The sequence below is a fragment of the Dipodomys spectabilis genome, unplaced genomic scaffold (genome assembly GCF_019054845.1).
Source record: "Dipodomys spectabilis isolate Male_0828 unplaced genomic scaffold, ASM1905484v1 ptg000102l, whole genome shotgun sequence".
In the NCBI taxonomy this organism is placed as follows: domain Eukaryota; kingdom Metazoa; phylum Chordata; class Mammalia; order Rodentia; family Heteromyidae; genus Dipodomys; species Dipodomys spectabilis.
In genome coordinates, this window is record NW_024870779.1 from 356,848 (window position 1) to 382,815 (window position 25,968).

Consider the following 25,968-nt stretch of genomic DNA (forward strand, 5'->3'; position numbering starts at 1 on the left):
GGATAGAGGTTCAAATCTGAGACACTTGTATCTCCAATTAACCACCAAAAAGCTGAAAATGGAGGTGTGGTACAATGCTAGCACAAAAGCTAAGGGAAGCACACAGGCCACTAGTTCAAGCGCCCCCCCCCACACACAAAATTAAGTATAAAGTACTTGCTACACATACATTCACATTAGAAAGTTAACGTGTCCATCCTTACTCTTTTATTTCCCTTCCAATGAAATTGCACTCTGCTCCCATTAATTGAAGAAAAAAAAAAAAAGGAGCTTAAAACAATGACACTGGGCGTCCAGAGGCGCCTAGTTGAACTGCGCATGCTCAGTCGCCAGGCAGATTTGTCCGCGGAGTGGAAATCACACCAGCGCGTACGGGGGCGGGACGGACATGGGCGTGGCCTCGTGGAATTTAGAACGGGGCCTCAGCCAATGGAGCCTCGCGTCCGGCGGCCGGAGCTCCTCATTGGAGGATCGGCCGGCGAGCGAGTGGAGGGCCGGGGGCGGGAGGGAGCCCTGGGGTGCGGGTCGGGAGGCCGGGCTGCGCGGTGCCACGTGCGGGAGGGAGCGGCGGACTGCACATCCAGGCGGCACCCGGCGGGGCGGCGGCGCCCGCGGACCCAGCCAGCGGCTTGTACTTTCCTCCCCCCCGACCACACAGTCATTATGCCGAAGAGAAAGGTAAGTCAGCCTAAAGGGAGAGTCGGGGAGAAGGCTGCTGCCCAGGCCTTCGGCGGTGCGCACGCACGGCTGGTGTGGTGGCGTGCGCGGGAGCAACTCGGGCCGGGCGCTCCCGGATGCCTGTTGCGGCCCTCGCCCGTCCCCGCTCCGTCCGTCCCCGCTCCGTCCGTCCCCGCGTCCGTCCCCGGCGTCACGCCCTCTCCGGCCGGCCGCTCCCGGTCCGGGGGCCCGTCCTCCCGGGATGGGGTCCGCGGCCTCCGCGGGGCCGGGTTCTCCGCCCCCTCCGCGGGAGGAGTTCCCTCCGCGCCAACTCCGGGCCCCGCGGGCGGCGGGGAGCGGGAAGGGGAGAGAAACGACGGGACGGGAGGCGGGCTAGCCGAGGTCGGGGTGACCCCGGAGCGGGGCCCGCGGGGGAGGGCGGGAGGGCCGCCCGGACCCCCACCCCGCGCCCACACCCTCCTCCCCGCGTCCGCCAGGCCGGGCCCGCGGCGCGGGGCCTGGAGCCAGCAGGGCGCCGAGGGCGCGAGCGGGGCCGGACCGGGGCCATTGCCTCTCCGGGGCCGGCGGGGAGGCCGCGGGGCGGGCGCTCAGGGCTCCTCCAGCCTCCGAACCCAGGGAGCCGGCTCGGAGTCTCTCCTTCCGCTCCCCTTCGGTGCTCCCGCGCGGGTACTGAGGACCGCGCGTGGGGTCCCAGATGTGGCTCAGGGTCGGGGTTTCGAGCAGGCAGTGACCCAGTCAGGGAAGGGTAGGGTCCCCAAGAAAATGGGGATCTCAAGTCAGCCAGGAGGAATATTCGATTGGAAGCCTTATTGCAAATAATAATATTCTCTTTCATCAGAGACATGGTGGTGATGATGGTGGTGATGATGGTGGTGGTGGTGTTTGATTACATTATTTAAAAATATTGGAGGTTTAAAAATTCAGTACCATTTGCCTTCTTACTAAGAATTGGGGGCAAACATACCTTCTCCACTTACTATTTTTTTAAAAAAGAAGGCATAGTAATTAAAGTAGTATTTTTAATGCTTAGTATTCAATGTGTTCCTACTCTGCACCATATGACTTGGAGTCTTTTATTCATGTCTCAGAATAGGTTGATCAAGGATGGAGTTCATAAGCACAAAAACTGTCTAAATATCACCGATCATTAGTTAATAGCCAAGAAGCCGATGTAGCATATCCCAGAATCCTCTCCCAACTAGTCTTTGCTCCTCTTCCCTTGTGGAGGTGGTTGAAATTTAAGAATTAGGAAATAGGAAGGTGCTGGTGGCCTGAGAAGATGAGACTTGAGCAAACTCAATATTTAAACTTAATTTCGAAAGCCCTATCATTTTTTCTAGGATGGTGGTTTTGGAACAAGGCTATTAAGGTGATGGCCTGATTTCCAGCGTTTTGTCTGAGGATACGTGGTGGGTTGGGAACTCTAGTGGAATCAGGAGACAGTAAGTGATCAAGGTGTGAGTTAGAAGACAACTAGTTCACGTTTTCATTCAGGTATGAATCTAGATGTAACACAACAATTAAAATGAGATATGAGCACAATAAAGGGGGAAGCTGGGAGAGAAACAGTGGGAAGAGAGAAAGGAGAAGATACTGAGAGGTAGCAGGAGCAGAGTGTACACACACAACATGAAAATAACAGTGAAATTTATTACATACTCTTGAAAAAGGGAAATCCAGACGCAGGTATTAAAAGGTATAATGAGGAGATGAATCTGCTTGAAATACATTCTATGCCTCTGAGAATGTCCTGTTGATGCCTCTTTATACCATTAACATATGCTAATAAAAATGAGTTACAGGGTGAGTTGGTGCTACTTCCCCTGCCCTAGGAATGGTTACCTGTGTAGATAAACAGCAAATTAGATGTGTGTTCCCTATGTGCCAATAAGTAGACCTTGGCTTTTGAGGGCCATGCTGAGAAAATGCGGCATCCTCTGACAAAATGTGCTTTTGTGGCTAGCTGAGAGGGGATGGTGATAGCTGTCTGGTACATCCCTGGAAGGCCCATGCTGCCTACCAAGAATCCTGGCCCTGGGGAACACCTAGGTACAGGCTCCTGTGTGTGCCCTTCAGGACTCCAGTCATTCTTCCAAGAAGGAACTCTTTAATTAATAGGAAGACTTTATGCTGGTATCTGAAGCCCAGGGACCTGGGGTTGTTCATCTGTCTTAGCTTTTGGAGTACTAAGAAACTACCAAAGCATTCATAGACGACTCCACAATGTTGTTTTCCTTGACTAAAGAACCACCCTTTGTGCATTATATACATTGCTTTCAAACTGCCACCCTTTAGCCCAGCACTGGTGGCTCACACCTGTAATCCCAGCTACTCAGGAGGCTGAGATATGAGGATCATGGTTCAAAGCCAGTCTGGGCATGAAAGCCCATGAGATTCTTCCTCCAGTGATCCATAAAAAAAGCCAAAAGTGGTAATATGCTAGCCTTGAGCAAAAAAGGTCAGGGATAGTGTCCAGGCCCTGGTTTCCTGCCCTAGCACTGTCGTGCATACATGCACACGCATACACTTCCCTTCATATCTTTTTTTTTCCCCCATCTTAGCTTTTTTGTCTCACCTTTGCCTGGAAATCAAGAAATACTATTAGTTTCTAAGTTCTACAGAGCAAAAAGTGATAACAAAGTCAGGGAGATGTGGAATCCTGGCCCTGTTTTAAGGCTGTCAGGCCCCCACAGCTTGTTCTGCAGCTGTGTGCATGCTGTGAAGTATGTAGACCTGCATCACAAAGGCTGTGGGAGAGACAAGGAAATGGTTTGAGGTTGGGATAGTCCTGAAGGGTGGGAAGAACTCCCGTGCACAAAGAGAAAATCAGTCATGTTCTGTTTTCAGGCATTTGAATATCTCTAATTATATCTCAACATGACTAAATGTGTTACACAACTTCAAGGTCATATCTTCCATATTAAAAACATTTTTATGTAAGATTATATATTTAGAACTGGTGATATGTATATGCATACACCCACAACTATTCATGTGTTATATCTGTGTGTGTGCTAGTTAAACCTGATTTTATGTCCAGTATTGAGACTTGAACTCAGGGCCTGGCACTCATGTGTCATTCTCTACTCAAGGTTGAAGATCCACCATTTGAGCCACACCTCCACTTCTGGCTTTTTTTTTTTTTTTTTTTGCTGGTTCATTGGAGATAGAAGTCTCATGAACTTTCACCTTCCTGAGTAGCTAGGATTAAAAGCATGAGCCACCAGTGTTTAGCTTAAATACAACAATTTTTTAAAAAAGGAACCCTGTGTTAGGTTTTGAAGCATGGTAGAACCTAGCATTGTTTTTGAGTTTGTAAAGGCTACAGTTGCGTCTCCTTGGCTATATACTGGGAAGGGAAGGAGCAAAAGAGCAGGAAAAGGATGAATGGCAGAACAGTGAGTGGCTGAGTTCTAAGCTGTTCTGGTCACATGACCGCTAGTGCCTGCAGTGGTCATGTTATCTAGTGATGATCTAGTGTTTCACAAAGAAGCAGAGGCCAGGGAGGCCTGCGATCATTGGCTTGGCCTGAGAGCATCAGCGAACTAGTTTCCCCATCCTTTGTACTGTTCCTGTCCTTATCCTTGAAGCATTGTGCTAAGAAGGGGAGCACTTGCGGAATGTGTGTGCTGGAGAGACACACACAGTACACACAGTGTTGAGAGGTATAGACACTCTGAAGCAGTGTAGATAAGAATTTGCTTTTCAATTTGAATTTTAAGCTTTGTATTTTTTAATCAGTTGTGGGGCTTGAACTCCTGCCTGAGCACTGGCACTGAGCTCTTTTTGCTTCAGGCTAGTGCTCTACCACCTGAGCTACAGCACCACTTCTGGTTTTCTGGTGGTTAATTGCAGGTAAGAGTCTTACAGACTTTCCTGCCTGTGGTTGGCTTCAAACTATGATCCTCAGATCTCAGCCTCCTGAGTCACGAGAATTACAGGTGTGAGTCACCAGTGCCCAGCTAATTTTAAACTTTTAGAAAATCATCTTCCAGTAATTGTAAAAAGGGGTAGGCATTAATTTTTTTTTTTTTTGTCGGTCGTGGGGCCTGAACGTGGGGCCTGGGTGCTGTCCCTGCACTTTTCAGCTTAAGGCTAGCGCTTTACCACTTGAGCCACAGCACCACTTCTGGCTTTTTCTGCTTATGTGGTGCTGAGGAATCGAACCCAGGGCCCCATGCATGCAAGGCAAGCACTCTACCACTGAGCCACCTTCCCAGCCCAGGCGTTAAATTTCTTTACCAGAAAAAGATTTACTGAAGATGATCTTAACTTACCATGAAGTCCGTGTATACGTAACTTCAGCCACATGCCCTGTGTGTCACTCCTGTAATCCTAGCTACTCAGAAAGCTGAGATCTGACAATTATATGTGAAGCCACCCGGGGCAGACAAACTGGAGATGGCCACTTAACCAGCAAAAAGTGGGAAGTAGAGCTTTGGCTCAAGTGGTAAAGAGTGCCAGCCGTGAGAGAAACAGCCAAGTGAGAGTGTAGGACCCTCACTGTATCATTCAGTGGTGTGCAATAAATTAGGAAGTTGTTCAGGTACTCCCACAGTGTAGTTTCAAAGCTTTGTGGAAACCTCAACCTCATGTTTATATCCAGCATCTACTACTGCATCTCTACCCCACAGCATACTGTTTTATTCTTAATTTTGTAGATTTGCCCTTTGGGAAATTTTACAAAAAAAAGTCTTGCTCAGTGTGTATTTTTTTGAGGTCCATATGGTAGCTTGTTATTACATTCTTGGTGTGTGTTTGTGTGTGTGTGCGCATGCATGTGTGTGCACACATGTGCTAACACTGGAGCTTGAACTCAGGACCTCAAACTCTTACTTGGATTTGTTGCTCAAGGCTGGCACTTTACCAGCTGAACCACAGCTCTACTTCTTCTTTTTGGTGGTTAATTGGGTACAAGAATCTCTCATACTTGTTTGCCTATGCTAGCAGTGAATTAGGATCCTCAGATCTCAGCCTCCTGAGTAGCTAGGATTACAGGTGTGAGCCACTGGCTCCCAGCAGTATTTAACATTTTAAAGAAACTTCCAGACTGTTTTCCCAGGCATATGAAAGTTGCTTCTTGCTCAAACCTAGTACTGTGGTGTATTTCTGCCTATAGACATTGGTGACTTTTATATATTTTACGTTTGTATTTCTTTAATAATGTTCTTGTGTTAGCGAGTTTCATGTGTATCTTAAGTTCGCTGCCCATTTTAAAGTTGGATTGTTGGCTTGTTACAGTGACGTGTGAGATGAGAGTCAAATGTATGAATTTTACACTCTTTTATTTTCCTTTGGTCCGAGACTGGGACTCAAACTCAGTACCCGAAGCTGTTGGTCAGTGGCTAGTGCTCTACCAAACTGAGCCCTGCTTCCAACCCATTTTTACATACTTTCTTTGCTAGTCTTGAGCTTTACTTTTTTTTTTCTTTTTCTTGGGAAAGCTGGTACTGGGATGTGAACTCTGGGCCTCATTCTCTTGCTCTGTTTTTCACTAAAGGCTGGAGCTCTACCACTTGAGCCATACCTCTACTTTGCTGGTTAATTGGAGATAAAGAGTGTCTCCACTTTGTCTGCCCTGGCTAGCTAGGGACTGTAATTCTCAAATCTCAGCCTCCTCGGTAGCTAGGATTATATGTGTGAGCCGTGGTGCCTAACTCATTTTTGTTTTCCTGGTACCTTTTGAACAATAAAATAATCCTTATCCACTCAGTGATAAACCTAACACCACAGATATCTTCTAGAAATTGTACAGTTTTAGTTGTTGTATTTAGATCTTTGACCCATTTTGAACTAATTTTGTGGGTGAGCTAAAATATTTAATTCCCCTTTTTAAAAATGTGAATACCCCCAGCACTATTTGCTTATATGACCCATCTTTTTGCTGGGTGCTGGTGGCTCACACCTGTAAGCCTAGCTCCTCAGGAGGTTGAGATCTGAGGATCATGGTTCAAAGCCAGCCAGGGCAAAGAAAGTCCATGAGACTCTTCAGTTAACCTCTCAAAACCTGAAGTAGAGCTGTGGCTCAGAGTGGCACAGTATTAGCCTTGAGCAAGAGCTCAGGGACAGCATGCAGGCCATGAGGTAATCCCCATGACCAACTCAGTTCATCATCAATGTAAAGCTTTATTTCTAGATTGTTCATTGTATAAAATTATATTAGGTGAAGTAAGCCAGGCCCAAAGAAACATAGGTCCCATGGTTTCCCTTATATTCCATTATCTACAAGTCTATCTTGATACCAGTACTAAACTATCTTGATCACACTGGCTTTGTAGTATAATCTTACATCTGGTGGTACCAGTCCTATGCTTTGTTCTTTCTTCTAGGAGACCCTTTATTTTAGAATCGGCTTCTGAATTTCTACCCCTTCCCACCCCCCCCAAAAAAAACCCTTCTATGATTTTGATAGGGATTGATTTGAATGTATAAACTACTTGAGAATTATCTTTGTAGCAATATTGAGTGTCACAGTCTGAATGTAAAAGGATCTGACATCCATAAATAATTGAGTTTAATTGAGTTATGCATTGCTATGGAACCTGTATTTGAATAAAACTCAAAAATGACAGGGCTGTACATGTTATTCTCTCCGTGTTAAGTAAGCATTTATCGAGTACCACCTTTGTGCAAGATTTTACCACCTTGGGAAATTGCATGTAAGTACTGTTTAGTTTTGTTTTCATCGCATTTTAGAGTGAATGAGATTATCCTCTGTTAAAAGAATGTCTGGTCTGACAGGATGGGTGAGCACAAGCGACAGTATTCATAAATCATGACAAACACAGTCGTGAACCATGAAGGAGGAACACTATGAGCTATAAGCATTCAAACATCTGGCCAAACTCTGTTCAAAGAAGAAATGTTGGTAAGCTGTTGTCTTGTTAAGAGCTAGGGATGATAGCTTTTTGATCTTTGTTGTTTTTTTAGTTTGTTTTGTTGTAAAGGTGATGCATAGAGGGGTAACAGTTATATAAGTCAAGATATTGAGTACATTTCTTTTTGAAAAGTATCACTCCCTCCCTCATTTTCTCCCACTTTTTTCCCTCCAGACCCTCTGCCCCCCAGATTGTATAGTTCATTTCTAATGTTGTATCTAGTGAGTGCCGTTGTTGAATTAGCTCACCCTTTGTCCCACCATTTCTGTGCTTTCCCTTCCCCTCCCCAAATCAGATAAACTTATACAAGACAAAGGGTACAGAAATCAAAACCAGTGACAGAAGGGAATAAATAAAAGAAAAAAGAAATAACTGCAAACAGTACAATAAAAAAATGTCATTTCCATTTCTTGACTAATTAGTTTTTTAAGTGTTGTTATCTGGAGCCATAATTCTAAGTTGATGCAGATTACTTGATTGTTTTTACACAGGTTATTATTCCTGTTCCTAATTCATTTTGATTTTGTTGTGTAATCCTTCTGATCTGACATGACATCTTTTTGAAGGCTTTGGTCTTTTATTCCCCATAACCCTTAATGGAAATGCTGTAGATGATTGTTGAAAAGTTAATCAATGAATTATTGTCAGGGTAAGAAAGTAATCAGTTGAAAAATAGCTCATACTTTCCCTTCTAGAGCCCCATATGTTTCTAGCATTCCTTGTATAGTAACTATATAGGGCAGTTTACTTAACCTTTCATGAGATTTGTGTTCCTAATTTCCAAAGACATGGTATCCTGAGCTGTAAATAATAAATATCCTACCTCATAGTCTTGTGGGAATTAAAATGAAATGGTAGTGTACATGCCCAAGCAAATGAAATGGTAGTGTACATGCCCAAGCATGGGCTGAGCAGCTGAAGAATGCCCATTGTTGTGATTAGGGTATTAATTATGAAGAGAACCATAATGTGTCAGAACTGGTGACGTAAGAGGCTCAATCCTAACTGCTCAGGAGGTAAGACCTGCAAATTGTGGTTTGACTGCAGTTAGCCAGATAAAAGCCAGAAATGGAGGTATAACTCAAGTAGTAGAGTGCCAGTCTTGAGTGGACAAAGCCTAGCAAGAGCTCAAGGTCCTGAGTTCAGGCCTAATTATTGGTGTGTGTGTATGTGTGTGTGTGCTTATACACACATGTACACACACACACACACACACACACACAGAACTACAATGAAATAGTAGGCTCTAATAAACTTCCAGATTCACTGGGTGCTGGTGACTCATGCTTATTATTCTAGCTACTCAGGAGGCTGAGATCTGAGGATCTTGGTTCAAAGCCAGCCCGGGCAGGAAAGTCTGTGAAACTCTTATCTCCAGTTAACCACCAGAAAAGGAAGTGGTGCAGTGGCTCAAAGTGGTAGAGCAGTAGCCTTGAGTGGAAAAAGCTCAGGGACAAGTCCTGTATTCAAGCCCAACGACTGATGAAAACAAACCTTTCAGCTTCATCTTGCAGGACAAATGGCACCTGCATTGGAGAGGAAGCAGGCAGATCCCACCCGGGACATCTGATGGATGATAGTTATAAAAGTCCTTGCTTGATAACAACATAACTGCATTGTTTTTAGAAGAACACAAACTTTAGTACGTTTTTCACATGGTTAATTTTTCTGAGAAAAGAAAGTTGAAAAATATCTCCATATAAAGATTAAACTGCTTTGGCAAATCAGTTCAATACTCTTCCTTTCCTTTATTCTCCCCCACCCCCACCCCCCCAAAAAAAACCCGCTGCTTTTTTTTAAGCCAAAGTTAAATAAATATTCCATTTCTCTGCTGGGTACAATTTGGAGGTGGTGACTAAAATAAATAGCATTTGAATTGTCCACTTTCCTACGATCTAGTATGTTGAAGTATGATGTTAGTCTCCTGAGTAATTGAAAAATCAGAGTTGAAAATAAACCAGATCAAAATGTTGAATACTTTTTTTCTTCCTGTTCATTTTGCTTTTTCAGTCAAATCAATCGTGGGTTGTTGGGGATGGTATTTATTAAATCCAGTAGTTGTCTATCTTTTTTTTTTTGTCTGTCAGTTATAGGGCTTGAACTCTGGGCCTGGGTATTGTCCCTCAGCTCATTAGCTCAAGGCTAGTGTTCTACTACTTGAGCCACAGTGCCACTTCTGGTTTTCTGGTGGTTAATTGGAGATTAGAGTCTCATGGGCATTCCTGCCCAGGCTGGCTTTGAACTGTGATCCTGAGATCTCAATCACTTGAGTAGCTAGGATTACAGGCATGAGCCATGGGCACCCGGCAGTCTTCTATCCTGTGGGCACATCTAGAAATAAAGCCATGTAAATGTGCCCAAGGCAAAGGCCTCCATCAGTCACACAGAAAGCAAACACTGTGCCTCTGTCCTCTGGTAGGAATGGGGAAGATGGTGAAGGGTTTCAAATTGGTCCCAAAGTTTAATATTTTAGGAGGAATTAGTGGCTGTAATCGAAATATCTGTATTATAATCTTCCAAATTTAAGTAGCACTAGTGAATGTGTATGAACCAGATCTGAGCTTTGTGTTTTCCACTCATTAGGCACCTACCTTACTTAAATAGAAATGTAGGAAATTATGAGGAATCAACATATATACAAGGTATTGTGCTGTAATTGTATGTTTTACTGTTTGTGGAAGCAACCCTGTATATAGATGAAGTGCTCTCTGTATGGGAACTCTGAATCAAGTCTTCGCATTGTTCTCTTCACATTGCATTAGTTGGATGAACTGCTGACCTTGCCTAAGGTCAAGATACATTATTTGCATTGTCTTATCCTATCATTTTTATATATAATCAGGATTCATGCTCTGTGATCAGGGACTTGTATTCTCTTCAAATTCGGTCTTGATTATTTTAACTCATGAAAAGAAATAGAAAATCTACACTTGGCTTTTCGTAGGTTTTCTCTATTTTCCCTTCTCTTTAGCTGTAATTTGTGATTTTTCACTTTTAGGCAATTAAATTCTGCGTTGTAGGCATTCTGAGGAGGAGGCATGGTTTATGTGGGAGATTATGTACCGGAGAGTTGAGGTGTTTGGAATGTGAAGCTTTGAAGCATTCTAGCTGGGCACTTGGTGGTACCTGCCTGTAATCCCAGAACTCTGCAGGCACAAGCAGGAAGTCCAGGAGTTCAAGGTCACACTAGGAAACATAGGAAAATGCTATTTCAAAGTCAACAACAGGAAGATTCCTTCCAAAGTTCCTTAGGTTTCCATGTGTGCTTTAAAAAAATTGCATTATTTTAACCTACTTTTCATTGCTCATTTTACCTCTCAATTACAAGGTTTAATTTTAAATTTCTTCTTTTAGTGGTCATTTGTAGAGCTCATCACAACTACCTGACTGTTTTTGCGAAAGTTATTGAGCATCACAATTGTATTTCGTTTTTGCTAGATGGTGATTCATATCTGGACAATAGAAAAATAAAGCCTAGTACTATGTCAGATCGCTTGATTTCTTTGAATTTGTAACATGAGAATATTAAGACTGGCTCGTTTTATCTCATGATACTGAGAAGATAGCAAATGCAACAGCAATTCAAAGGCACATTGAAAATCCAGGAGCCAGGGCCTCATGCTTGTAGCTGAGATATGAGGATCCCGGTTCAAAGCCAGCCTGGGCAGAGGAATCTGAGAGACTGTTACCTCCAGTTAATTAGCAGAAGGCCAGAAGTAGAGGACAAGGCCTTGAGTTCAAGCCTTAGTTCATGTGTGCGTGCATACACACAAACAAACACATACACACACACTAAAAAAAGTGCTATAAAATGAGTTCATGTTTTGTCTTTAGTTTTGAGTGATACCAAAAAAAAAAACAGCAACACAAAATTTACATCTATATCTATGCCCATTTAACAACTCAGAATAGTAAAAGTTACGTTTCTTACCATGTCTTTTTTTCCCTGGTTTGTTGTGGGGCTTGAAGTCTGGGCCTGGGCTCTTCAGCTCAAGGCTAGCTCTTTATCACTTTGAGCCACAGTGCCACTTCCAGTTTTCTGGTGGTTAATTGGAGAAAAGAGAGACCTTCCTACCTGGGCTGGCTTTGAACCGTGATCCTCAGATCTCAGCCTCCTGAGTAGCTAGGATGACAGGCGTGAGCCACCGGCGCCCTGCTTCATCACGTGTCGTTTTAGTTTGTTAATTCAGGAGGGTGCTAAGTGAGATGCTTCTGTAAGCACCCGTGGCCATCCTGTGTGCCTTGGCTAGGGCCACAGCAGAAGGTGTTTCTCAACCTGAAAGCTCTTTACTATCTGTACCCCACATCTGAGGCCCTTGGTGAACCCCAGCTGCTTGAATGCTGTGCTACGAATAGTCTGAACTTTCTTCAACTTATCAGGAAGATAGCCGCTGAGTCATCTGGACGTGTTCCTGTGTGCCTGGCCTTGACTCTGTGCTTCTAACATGGTGGAACACTGGTGTCTATCCTCTCAGGACTGCCGTGAGGAAAGCACTGGACCACATCCATGCAGACTCCAGCTATGTTGCTCCTGTCCTCTGCTCCCTTGCCTCCTCCTTTCCCCTGAGATGCAGCTGCAGTGATAAACACACTGGAGGCACCAAGGCCCAGCTCCTTCCTCTTGTACTGGTGAAGAAATTGAGGCCCAAAGTCAAGTGTGAACCACACAGGAATTTAGGCTCAGCTGGGTTTTTGTCTCCACAGTCCTATCTGTGCAGACGCATGTACATGGGAAAGGGCACAGAATAGTTCAAGCTATTTCTCTTGTCTCAAATACATTATTCATATATTATGAATTATCTATTACTCTAATAAAATTTCACTTGAGCGTGCCTTTTTTACTTTTATCTTTTAGGAAAAGGTGAAATTCTCTCTTCTCTTTGGTTATCTAGATGAAATACATTCCCTCTAAGTAACTCTCAAAAGAGAGTTCTTGTTTTGAGTTCATCTAAAGTCTTTGTGTGTATGTGTGTGTGCACATGTATGCATATGTGTGTGTGTGCACGTGTGTGGTGTGTGCCAGCACTGGGGTTTAAGTGCAGTATTTGTCACTTGGCTTTGTTACTCAGGGCTGACACTCTACCACTTGAGCCACAGCTCTACTTCTGCCGTGTTTGCTGGTTAATTGTTCACCCAGGTGGCGTCAAACCTTGATCCTCAGGTCTCAGCCTCCAACCCAAGTAGCCAGGATTACAGGCCTGAGCCACGGGTTCATCTTGGAGTGACTGTTATCCTGAAGAGCTGGAGAGTTGGAGCAGGCATGCTGGTTTTCAGTGATCTTAGACAATTTGGGTTCATACCTGGTGAAATTGTCGAGCCAAGCTGAGGAAGAAATAGTAGTCAAGAAATATGATACCAGCCGTCTTTGTTAATGCACTATGATCTGGCACATTCAGAGATTACTTAGAAAGACAATACAGGCACAGAATAACCAACAATAAATCAGAGCTGGAGGCACAGCTCAAATGGTAGATCAATGGCTGAGCAAGGAGGAGACCCTAAGTTCAGATCCCAGCACCCTCAGAATAAGACACTTCAGGGCTGGGCATGCTGGCTCACTTATATAATTCCAGATACTGAGGAGGTGGAGACTGAGAGAATTGTGGTTCAAGGCCAGCCTGGACAATAGTTAGCAAGACACCATCTCAACCAGTAAATCCAGAATAGTGGTGCATGCCTGTCACACCAGCTATGTAGGAGGCATACATGATAGATAGTTGTTCAGGAGGGCTGGGCATACACATAAGGCCTCATTTGAAGCCTAATCAAGGCAAAAAGGTTCTCCTGCTTAATTCAAGTGGTAGAGGGCCTACAGAGTAAGCACAAAGCTCTGACCAGTCCTACAAAAAAATGAATAAAAATTAAATACGCAGTGCAACACTGGAGGATTTGAAACATGGAACCCATAGGATGAATGAAAAGCACTGTAGATGTTAAACACAGTCTGTGTGGCTTTGAATAAAATTGCCAGTGTCTTTCATATGTCCTGGAAATATTTTCATCTCAAGGGAACTACCTGTTACTTTAAAAAAAAAAAAAAAAAACTCATAAGAATTTCATGGGCAATAACTTCATTTATGAGGAAAATTTAATCTTGTATGAATCAAGTGGTTATGTGTTAAATTGAGCTGAAAGGTGACAGAATTAGACAACTTTCAGTCTTTCTTGGTGAATTTATTTGAACTTTAGTGTCCAAATAACTGGCAAGCTCATCATTGGAATGATAGGTACATTTTTTTTTTTCTTTGAAGTCTAGGCTTGGGTTTTTTTTTTTTTTTTAAAGAAATTTGGAGTAGTAAAAATAAAACGATTGGCCAGCAAGTGGGAGAGAAATCACCTTGATGTAATAGATACTTTCCAGATAGAAGAAGCACTTGAGGGCCCCTCGCCCGGAGTTTTAGCATGCTGGCACAGATGACCGGGGCTGCAGATGGAATCTGTTTTATGACTGTTGGCAAGTGGTCACTTGAGTTTCCTAAGTGCTCTGGGCTTTCAGCAAATTCACTGAAGTTGTAAAGTTACAGCCCTGGTCGCCTGCACTCTTAGAAGTACAAGTCTGTCAGTGCCCGTGGCTGATGGCTGCAATCCTCCCTAGTCAGGAGGCTGAAATCTGAAGATACTGGTTCAAAGCCAGCCCAGGCAGACAAACCTGAGAGCTTCTTAACTCTGATTAGCCAGGAGAAATTCAGACCTGGAGATGGGGCTTAAGTGGTAGAGCACCAGACTTTAATAAAAAAAAAAAAAGCCAAAGGACAGTGTCTAGGTCCTGAGTTCATATCCTAGTACTAGCATAATAAAATATTCAAGTTAGCTTCTGTAGGAATAGATCAGTAAAGGATTTTGCCTCCGTGAGCCTTAGCATTCTAGTTGTTTGAACCCTGCTGTGTTCCCACCCTCCACACGGCCTGTATGCCTTGCCTGCATTCTAACCACGTAGCAATTACTCTGGTGTATCTGCCCAAGGCTAGCCCTCTACCATTTGAGCCACACCTCCACTTTCTGCTTTTTGGTAGTTAATTGGAAATAACAGACTTTTCTGCCTGGGCTGACTTTGAACTATCATCCTCAGATCTCAGCCTCCTGTATAGCTAGGATTGATGACAGGTATGAGCCACCAGCACCCGGCCAACTTGACATACCTTGATATACATCGGCTTGCATGGATGCCACATGTTTAGCTCAAGAAGGCTCAGTGGTAGAGTGATTGCCTCATATGTATGAGGCCCTGGGTTCGATTTCTCAGCACCACTTAAGCAGAAAAGGCTGGAAGTGGCGCTGTGGCTCAAGTGGTAGAGCACTTGCCTTGAGCTGAAATGCTGAGAGACAGCGTCCAGGCCGAGAGGTCAGGCCCCATGACCCAGGGAAAAAAAAAAAAGGAAAAAAGAAGGCATCTAACTCTCCTGATTCATTGGAAGACACTAGAATCTACACAACATCGGCTCCTTAGAACCATTAGGACCCCTTAGGGCCTGGAACAAACCCATTGGCCTCCATTGGGATGAACACAAACCTCAGTGGGCTGCCACCCTTCCCTCCACCCCAGGAGCCATCACACTCTGCTTCATCTCACCTTTCTGGGAGTGTATTGTCCAGCTCCAGTCACAGAACAGAGGTTCTGGCTTGTGTCTGGCCAGTTACCTGCTTGCTGTGGGATGGCCCTGGGTCAACCTCATTCAATTTAAAATAATCCTGCCAAAGCTCAAGTCCTCGCTTGGCCAGATCTGTGTTCTGAGCCAGCTGCTGGGGGCCAGTCTCTCCCCTGTGCCCTTGCCCTCTCTCTGTGGTGACCCTTGCCAACTTGCTGGCTCTCAGGTGCCACCCAGACTTAGCAGGTAGGTGTGTGGACATTTTTGTTGGGCCATTCTGGTTTTCATCCTGTTGCCTCACCCTCCATGTCAGCCCACCAGCGGGTTGAGCTGCATCTAAATCACCTGCCTTCCTTCCCGCCTTTATTTGTCCTTTATTCCTCAGATAAAACGCAGGACAGAAAATGGTGAACGTTCCTACCATTCCTCCTCCTTCCTGTCTTGACCTCCTCGCTGTAAGGGTTCCTGGGAAGGACCTTTGTGATGGGTCAGACTGCAATGGTAAATCCTCCCAAAGGTATACCTATTAAAACCTACACAGCCAAACCAGGGGACCACTTGGTAGACAATCTGATGGAAAGAAATGTGCCAGCCGTAAGACTGAGTATAATTCCATGTGTCATTCAGAAAACTCCTTAAGAGCTTGCATATTTTCTGTCATATAACATCAGTGGACTACTTCACAAGTTACGAGATTATTTCTGCAACCTTTCTCACTTGATCCTAAACAAAACCCTCTGATTTCATTATCACCTGTCATTCATGGATGGCTGAAGAGACAGATAGCCTGTGTGTGATCAAGCCACTGTCCTGTTTCATACGGCCGTTCATATCCTGCATGTTCTGCGCAGTTGTACATGACCCCAGAGGAACTGTGCATGAGCTCGCTAATGGAAAGCCACGTGGAGAGATTGCCAGAGAACTCAGCTGTGTCTACACTTGCAGTTCTTCACATTTGAAGTCATTGACATTTCCAAAAACTGTTTTTCCCTAATCTCCTTTCTCCTCTCTCTTCTTGAGGCTTGAACTCAGGGCCTACGCACTGTCTCTGAGCTTTTCTACTTAAGTCTAGTTAGCACTCCACCACTTTGAACCACAGCTCTATTTCTGGTTTTGGTGATTAATTGGAGATTAGAGTCCCATGGGACTTTTCCTTCATGGGCTGGCTTTGAACTTTGGTTCTCAGATCTCAGCCTCTGAGTACCTAGAATTACAGACAGGAACCACCAGCTCTCCCGCTCTTGCTCTCGTTCTCGCTCTCTCTCTCCACAAAAAAGTATATGCAGCACAAACATCATTAGTTGGGCATTTAAAGACTGATCTCTTGGTCATATTGCCTGTTGTGAACCCTTAGTTTAGAAAAGAATAGAAAAATGTCATTGCCACATCAACTTTTCTGAATAGCTGTGTGCTACTTCCTAAACTGCTTAGATCAGTCCCAGCCTCCTGACCAGAATGAATGAGACTGAGCATTCATAGTACACTCGAGAGTCATGGTAGAGAGTGGTGTGTGGGGAGCATTGAGTTGGGGTTTTTTTGTTTTGTTTTGTTTTTTCTGTCAGTCGTGGGGCCTGAACTCTGGGCCTGGGCACTGTCCCTCATCTCTTGAGCTCAAGGTTAGTGCTCTACCACTTGAGCCACAGTACCACTTCTGGGTTTTTTCTGCTGAGGAATCAAACCCGGGGCCTCATGCATGCAAGGCAAGCTCTCCACCACTGAGCCACCTTCCCAGTTCAGGAGCATTGAGTTTTATAACTGCAGAACTGAGTAAAGCCAACTAACCTGTGTGGGAATGGTCTTCACATGCTCAGCCTTGCTGAGATTGCGCTAACTCAACTGACAGACGGCAGAAGATGCATGATACGAGCATTCTTGTGCAAGAATGGGGCCAGCAAGAAAGCCCTCTTCCTTCAGAACAGAGAAGTTTCCATTCTGGAGGAGGAGACAGGTGATTTGGGAAGCAGGAGCTAATGTCATGTGGGTGGTTATGGAGAGAAGATAGTCCAAGGACTACAGAAGGCTCCTAGTGTCCTTTGCCTGGAAACGTTTTTATTTTTCACAGATTATAAACACTTAATACTTAAATCTTGCTTACTATGTTATTATCTAAGCCTTTTAAACCATAGCATCATACTATGTAGTCTTTCTTCTCTTTCCTTCTTTCCTCCTTTCCTCTTTCCTTATTTCCTTCCTTCTTCTTTCCCTTCTCTTTCCTTCCCTCCCTCCCTCGCTCCTTTCCTCCATCAGAGGTTTGTGTTCTTCCTTGGCTTTTTAACTCAAGGCTGGAGCTCTAGTACTTGAGCCATAATTCTACTTCAGCTTTTTGCTAGTTAATTAGAGATAAGAGTCTTCTAGATTTTTCTCTCCAGGTTGTCTCCAAACGGATCCTCAGTTCTCTGCTTCCATAGTAGCTAGAATTATTGGTGAGCCACCAGTGCTTAGCTTTTTAATGTAGGTTTTCTGTATCCAAATGGCCTATGTTTAATGTCATTGCATTGTTACAGCATTTAAATATTTTTGCATTTACTGAATTTGTGTCTAGTTATGTTCGAAGAGTTTGTCAAATCAGTACTTTGACAAAATTGGAATTGCTGTCTCATTGTCCTGTGCTGTGTGTCTTTACTCAAGTTGTTCTTTGAGAACAACTGCCCCCCTGAAAGAGTGAATTTTATAATCTTACACATTTTGCACTCATTTTCATCAGATGAGGCCTTGCTATATAGCTGTGTTACTTTGCTGAGCCAAGTGTGGTGCCAAATGTCATTTTGCTATTTGTATTTTCTTCTAATGGGAGCTCTGTTTGTACTCATGGCCCATTTGAGCCTTAGAGAAAGAGTATTGTATTCACCGTCATATCATAAAATGTGAGAGGGAGTTTCCTTTTCTAATTAGCATACTTGTTTTATCTTACATGCAGGAAGGAACATATTGGGATATGTGAAGTGTTTTACCAACCAAAAGTAGACTTTTCTTTGAAACATAAGGGAACATGTAACAGGCATTTTTCCCATAGCTGTGTGCAGCCTTTGTCTCCATCAGGTCTGAGCTGTCATGGGAGGGGACAGACAGCTGCCCAGGGGAAGGACCAACGTTGGGAAAGGCCTCAGCTGGGGGTCGCGTGCGCCTGGCTATCTCGCCACAGCAGGGCATGCTATAGAGATGCTGGGGCCGATGATGGAAAAATACCAATCTGTGACAAATACAGCAGATCAGATCAAAAAATGGGCTGGAAGCTTTGTGGTTGGCCTGGACTTCCTTGGCCGCCTCCTATCCTTGATCTTAAAGGACATAGTGATTCAAACAAGCAAACGGATCCAGATCAACTGGCTTTCGAGTGCCTGTGCTTTAGCTGATGGTTCATTTATGACAGATGAGCGAAAATTGCTTGGGGAGACGGGAGTGCGCTGTGAATAAGGGTTTACGGCCCCTTTTCCAGTCCTGTTTTAAAAGTAGAGCAACTATGTGTGTGTCTGTGTGTCTGTGTGTGTGTGTGTGTGTGTGTGTGTGTGTGTGTGTGTGTGCGCGCGCATTGTGTAACATACTTTCCTAAACTTACTTTTCCCTGTAGTCAATCTATTGGCTTCTCTGGTCCCAGGAGTTAAAATAAGCATTGTGTATTTTTCATTTTTTTATAGCATGTAATTTCCAATTTAAAGACAATCACTGAAATAATTTTCTTTTCTAGTCTCCAGAGAATGCAGAGGGCAAAGATGGACCCAAAGTAACCAAACGGGAGGTAAGTATACATATATATTATACACACACACACACACACACACACACACGCACACACGCACACACATATACACATCTGACATCTTCCATTTAATTCTGGAAAATGGCAGTGTTTAATACTATGGAGAACATTTCTGTGTGAGTGAATACTGTTGTAAATAAGATGGCTGAGACTGCATAAGCTGGATAAAGGGTTTTGTGTAGTCTCTCTTGCCTGGATATGATTCACTCAGTATATTGATGAGGTATTCCCGATTACTGCATTGTTTACCCATCCATCTGTTGGTCCTGCTGTCTGTTAGAGGGAATACTGAGAATTCCTTCTGGACAAGGAATGAGATAATAGGTAAATTCATCAAGGAGAACAGAGTGAGCGCCATTCATAGCAGGAAACTGAAAAGCTGTTGATCTCATAAATTTTCTGCTCCGGTAAGTGAATTATCAATTACTTTTTAGATGTATTGAGCTAAAAGGATCCGTCCATGTCTTAGGTAAAAAATAAATAAAACTATGAAAGGATATATAATACCTCAAAAAAACACAAAAGCTTTGTTTAAGTTAGGAAAACTCTTTAGGGCTTTCAGATAACTAATTAGGCAGTGATTCAAAATTAGGTAATGATTCAAAGACACTGATTAAAATACAGAAAGCTGCTGAAGGGGAAGCACCTCGCAGAGATGCTTGTATTTGACCCTTTGTAGTAGAATTACCAGCATCTGAAAGGAGACGGATGAGAAAGGAGGACATGAGATGCATTTGTATCTGTGATGACAGCCATTCCCTGCTGTAGAAACCTTTACAGTGCGTGGCAAACTACAGCTCTTACGCTTGAGCATATAAACAAAAAGGGGTCAAAGGACAGGCAAAACCAGCATCTAGTCTCTGGTTCTTTTGATTGGGTGATTCAGACTGTGGTTAATAATTCAGAGGCATTTGTCCTTCTACCTAAACCCTTGCACAGGATCTATACAAGGAAATTCATTGTGCTAAAGGGGAAAATCTTTACCAGAAGCTACAAAGAAGTAATTTAAAAGCAGAAACAAAACTGCCTGTTTCTACCATCTATGGACCAAGCATCCACTGTCTGACAGAATTTGGGATAAACATGAAGTTGGTAATCCAAAGTGTGTAATCACAGAGGTGCTAAAAACATCTGAAAGATGACAAGTGCTTACATAGCCTTAGAAAATGGCAAATGTGACTTTGAAGAGAGTTGGCTTAATATAACCTTAGAGGTTTAAAATTTGGACACGTACAGATTTGGGTTTCTCCTCAGGAACTGGTATTTAAATTGATTATATGCAGTAAAATTCAGCAACAGTAATCTTTTTTATTCCTCTACACTGAAAGCAAATCAAACTGGTTAGAAGAGACATAAGACAAACATATATATTATTTTAGCCTAAAGATTTTTCTACATTATAGTTTTAGGTTGTCACTGGTTTTACATTTTATTTCATCTTGTTTCTGTATTTTTTAAAATATTATTAGTAGCAAAAATCTTCTCTAGACAAGATCCTGTCATTTAAATCAACATCAGTTTAAAACTCACAATCATGTCTTGCGGTCATTGACCTTGTGAGAAGGTCAGTCTTTTGGCTGGTAGCTTAGGGTAAAAAAGCACTGTCAAAACTATATGGTGATTGATCCCTTCCCCCCCCCCCCCCCCCCCCATTGAATTGGGATTTATTTCAGGCTGAGTTTTCCAGTTCTGTCTCTGGGCTTACACAGCCTTGACGATGGTAAACAGATAGTGATTTCAGAGGTCTTTCCTCTTTTGAAAACCTTCCACCAGTGCTGAGTATTTGAATGGCAATGCTCAGTATATATTTCTGCAGAACACTTGGGTAATGAATGATTAACAATATATCACCATCATTATCCTCAGCAGTTGACCAAGCTCTTTCAATCCATTATTTTGTCTGATCTACACAATAATTTAAGGTCCAGTTCTCCTTGGAATTTTTTGTTTTCGTTCTTCTCCTTGTACTGGGGCCTTGTACATGCTAAGTTCATGTTCTACCATTAAGCAATAGACCAGTGCAGACTTTTCTTACCAAAAATCTATGAGCACCTACAATACGAGAAGGTTTACAGTGAAAAACATGCAAAAAGCCCTGTCTTCAGGGAACCTCCGTTGTGGTAAGGAAAAAGAAAATAATTGGATAAATAAAATAATAGGTGTGGGGCCTGAGCCACCAGCTAGGATCTTGTGATCCTAGCTACACAGGAGGCAGATGTCTGAGATTTGTAGCCATCTCAGGCAGGAAAGTCTGTGTGTAAGACTTTTCTCTACCCACCAAAACACTGGAAGTGAAGATGTGCCTCAAGTGGTGGTAGAGCTAAGGAACATCACCCAGGATCTGAGCTCAAGACCCCTACCAGTATAACAATAACAGAAAAGGGCATTTTCTATCAAGCAAAGATAAAGCAAGGGACAGAAATGGTGCACATCAGAGAATGGCTGTGACTTGATTACAGATAGGTAAGTGTTATTCCTATTTTAGCTAAGAACAAACAAAAGATCTCTGAAATAATATAATTTTGCTCAAGTGTGACAACTGTGAAGTAGCAGAATCCGGGAGAAATGTCCAGATCTCCTCATGCAAAATCCTGCTTCCATGTGCTTTTCCTGTACTTAGAAAAATCTGACAAAACCAATTTCTTGGTCTTTACCTTTGTTCATTGGAGGCTTAACAATATATATTTTTCCCTTCTTGCCAGATTTCAGAGGAAGACAAACTCTACTTCTCATCTGTTTTGACAATTAAAAGCAATTTGTCTTTTGGTTTTTACTTGGAAATACATGGTCAGGTTCAAAAGCAAAAACACAGCTCATAAAGATAAGCATACTTTCCAAGCTAGATGCCTAGTGGCTTAATGCCCATAATCCTTGCTACTGGGGAGGCTGAGAATGTAAGGAACGTGGTTTGAGGCTCGATTGGGCAGAACACTTCATAAGATCACTCACTTCCCACTCAAGTTGGGTGTGGTGGTGTGTACAGCTATGTGACAGCTGGAATGGGAAGATCACGGTGCCCAGCCAGCCCAAGCAGAGAAAGAGTATAGGATTCGGCCTTCACAGAGAGAAGCGACCATCAAAAGCCTAGAGTAGGTGATCATGGCTTAGGCATGTGCCCCAAAGCAAGACCCAGTCCTAAACATAACCAGTGACAAGCAGGGGCATGGCTCAGCTGTGTTGTGCCAGCTTAACCATTGGAGGCCCTGAGCTTAAACCCCAGTATCTCCCTACCCCTTCCCCCAATAAAAGACTTAATTCCAAATTCCAAGGAGATGGCCCAGATATTTTTAATGCTAGTTAGTGAAGTCCAGCATTTCTACTTGGATCCAGCTCTCCTTGAGAACTTTGTCCTTGTAAGATTAGACTTGTGTGCTGCTTTCACTACGTGCTAGGAGACAGAGAACCCATGCCTTTCTACTGGTGGCCTTCACCAGAATTGTGTCCGGCCTGGAGAGATGATAACAATCAGTAAATATTTCCTGAGATCATTCTAATGTCCCCAGCACCTTGGCAAACGCTTGCATCGCATGTATTGTGTGGGTCATTGTAATGGGATTTGTTGTTGTTAAAGCCTTTCTTCCCTCCTATGCTTTTTGGCCATTTTTCCTGAGGTTTCACACTGAATAAACAAATTAAGAGAAATTCTTACTTTTTTTTTTCTTATTCATCCCTAGCCAGGCTGAGTCTTAAATGGGTACTTGAGATGCTAGAGTTGTTTTAAAGAGGGGGGGAAAATAGCAGTCGTGTCTCTTTCATGTGCAATAAATATAGTCCAATCATTTATAGATTTTAAGGCTGTGGAAGCTGATGGAACTTTCCAGGAAGGCACCCACACTTGCATGCATAATTGGTCCTGCTGACTTAGTAAAATGTTAGTCTCAGCCTTGTCTGTATGCACTGAAAAAGAAAATATCTTATGGTGGTTATTACCGGATAGGAAATTTCAAGGTGTCTGGTTTTTTTCATAAGATGGTTTGACAGTAAAAATAGCCATTTGTAAAGGCTGGCTGGTTTGGATAACCTATAGAGAGAAGACTTGTTTTTGGTTTTTCATTAATTTCCTAAGGTTTCTAGTTTGATCTCTTGTCCCGGTCGAGCAAAGTGCATTCGATGGAACAGTTGGATGCTGTGTGGAGGAATGCTTTGATTGGAAAGGGTTTTCTGACGTCACTGAGCCTGTTGAGTTGCACGTTGGGTGGTCACGTGGGGAGGGAAGGACCAGAGCCAGAGTGTAGTAGTGGGTTTTTTCCCCCCACAGGGTTTTGCTTCACTTCCATGAGATTTTTTTTTTCCCCCCTAACAACAATTGACAGGCAGTGCTGAGTAATGGCTAACATAGTTGGTCTTTTCTCAGGGTTAAGCTAGAGACATTAGAAGAGGAACTAGTGTTTACTTCTTCCATTCATGTCAATATTGATTGAAGACCCCTGCTAGGCACTGGAGGTTCTGAACTAGAAGAGAAAGGCTAGCCCAGGAAAAGGGGAAATAGACATGAGCCAGGTAGGATGAACAGTAAAGCCAACATGGTGCGCTTAGGTTGACCACCAAGCAGGTGTGCGGCCACTCCTCTCTGCGGGCTGCCCTGTGAGCCGATGTGGGTGGTCGTTGAGCCCACACAGCAGCTCTAGAGCTGGATTCTGAGTGGTGATTGGCAGCTATTCTTTCTGTCCAACTCAGAAAGCGTCTTGATGAAGCACAGGATACTTGATGTCAGGTTTAAATGAGGATGTTGTATGTGTGCCAGTACTAGAGCTTGAATTCAGAGCCTGGGTACTGTCCCTTAGCTCTTTTACTTTAGGATGGCACTCTACCACCTGAGTCACAGCTCCACTTCTGGCTTTTTACTGGTCAGTTGATTAAAAAGTCTCAGGGAGTTTTCTGCCCAGATCTCAGCTTCCTGAGTAGCTGGGATTACAGGCGCCCATTTCCATGTTGCCTTTTCTTCAAGTGATGGTTGACTTTCGTGGGAAAGGCAGAGACTGGATCCTGATTCCTAGGGATTTGTGGGTGCCTCGTGGTGAATACATCATGACAACCACGGTGTTTCCTGCGGAGGCTCTGCCACATGCCCGCCTCCTTGGGGGCTGTTTCCAGCTGTGTGCCGACCAGTACCACCTCTTGCTGTGTGCAGTGGCTCTGTCCCAGCCAACCACGCAACCTGCGCCGTCCTCTCATCTCAGCATATTCCGTTAGCTGGCCTCAAGCCCAGCTCTGATCTTTCTTCAGAGACCCCAGGGTTCACATGCTCCATGGAGAATCAGGCCCTTCCTTTCTTTCTGTAGTTTAAAGGAAAATGAGTTTAGCTTCTCTGATGTTACTCAGCGAGAAAGTTCTTAGAAGTGGAGATGGCAAGACATAAGTCTTCCCAGTTGGGCCTGACAGACTCACCTAGACTGCCTTAAGTGTAGGTTCAAGATTTCCCATGATTCCTCAGCATCATGGCACATGCTCCAAGACCACACCTGCTGCCTGCTTGGCCCCCTTCAGGAAGTGATCTGAAGCATTAAAGCATCTGAAGCATTGAAGCATTAAGCATCGTGAGGCAAACCCTGCAGAAAGTAGCAAGAAATAGGGGGATAGCTTGAGTTCCCTAATTCAATAAGTGTTAGTGAGGATGGATGTGTTGAGCACTGTACTCTTTCTCTCGAGAGGAAGCAGCAGGTAAGACAGGAAAAGTATGGTGCTGGAACGGTTTTTAGTTTTTTTTTGAACGTTTGTGTTTTAAGAAAAAAAAGCAGTGTGGTTTTAGAATATGAATTCCTTTGAGAAGTCAACTTCTGCTGGATAATAAATGAAGTATCAATTCTGCGTGCGGTTGTGGAATTGTCTAGGATGGTCCAATTATTTTTACATTTTCGTGACAGTCATAATTGCTATTAACTGGTACTGTCCTTGAAGAAGTTTGCTGAAAAAAATATTAACCTAAATTCAGTATCAGTGTTTAATCTTTCGGTTTTCTGAAGTTTGAAATTAAAAGACTAGTGAACCTTTTACTCTAGTCAAATGATTGAACATACATGCTTTTAGTAGATAAGTGTTTTATTTTATTACAGGCTAAAAAAAGTCTCCCTTATTAACTGTGGGCGATTTATAGTGATTCTCCAGCCCAGCAGAAAGATAGGGAACTTACTCTGGTCTCTATGCAATTAATATAAATCTCTTTTATTAACTCACGGGCTGTAGCTTCATTTGAAGGAACAGGAGTCTAGATGGACACGGTTTCTCCAAGGTCCCGCAGTGGTCCTCCTGTCCATTATATCTTGAGATTCGATATTTAGGTTTAGGAGTCTACGGGAGATTTCTTCCTTTTCTTAGTCACTGAACCTTAATTGGGAAAGACTACTCATTTAAACAGAATGCCTTGTGTTACACATCTAGAAAATCTTTGCAAAGTCAGTAATCACAACTTTTCTCTGAGAGGATGGCCGGGTAAGGTCTGTTTTACTGTCGCTTAACGTGGACAGGCTGATGGGAATTAGACCTTAGATTCTTTTGACAAAGTAAGATATGTCACGATGGATTTAGAAAATCAACCTGGTTTTATATAAGTACATACATGTGTTTTTTCTTTCCATTTTGTAGCCCACAAGACGGTCTGCCAGGCTATCTGCAGTAAGTATCTCAGAGCCCCCGGAGTTTTACCTTGGGGGAGGGGAGGGTGCAGTATCCATTCCCTTGGTACAAAGCAGCAAAAGGATGATTAAGATGGCAGATGGCAATTTCCCTGGGGAATATTTTCTTGTTGACAATCACCTGGGGTCACATCTCCAATAGGCCTGACCCCTGTTGCTGAGCAGGTCACCTGATGAGGTGTCTGAGGAGCAGCAGCTGGCCCATGGCCAGGAGCACAAAGCCCAGGGCACTTAAGGTTCATTACCAGAGATCTTGACAGGAAAAACATCCATGAGGCAGAGTCCTCGTCTTCAAATGCTGCACCCATTTTCACGGCTCATACTGTTTATTCCAGGGCCAGAATGTTCCTAAAATTGTTACTCAGAGTGTCCTTCTACAGGCCATCTCCAGGAACGTGAGGAAGGTTAGAGGTGCTGGGGCAGGTGGGCGTGGCCTG

General features: G+C 43.6%; 1 protein-coding gene across 1 annotated transcript in view; it reads left to right on the forward strand.

Annotated features, from left to right (window-relative positions):
• Nucleotides 1-497: 497 nt before the first annotated feature.
• Nucleotides 498-25,968, forward strand: part of Hmgn3 (high mobility group nucleosomal binding domain 3) — a 30,120-nt gene continuing 4,649 nt past the window's right edge. Inside the window, exons 1-3 of the mRNA XM_042687088.1 lie at nucleotides 498-678; nucleotides 18,828-18,878; nucleotides 25,482-25,511. Of these exons, the coding sequence (XP_042543022.1) occupies nucleotides 664-678; nucleotides 18,828-18,878; nucleotides 25,482-25,511 (96 nt within the window). The 5' untranslated portion in view covers nucleotides 498-663. The remainder of the gene's footprint in view (nucleotides 679-18,827; nucleotides 18,879-25,481; nucleotides 25,512-25,968) is intronic.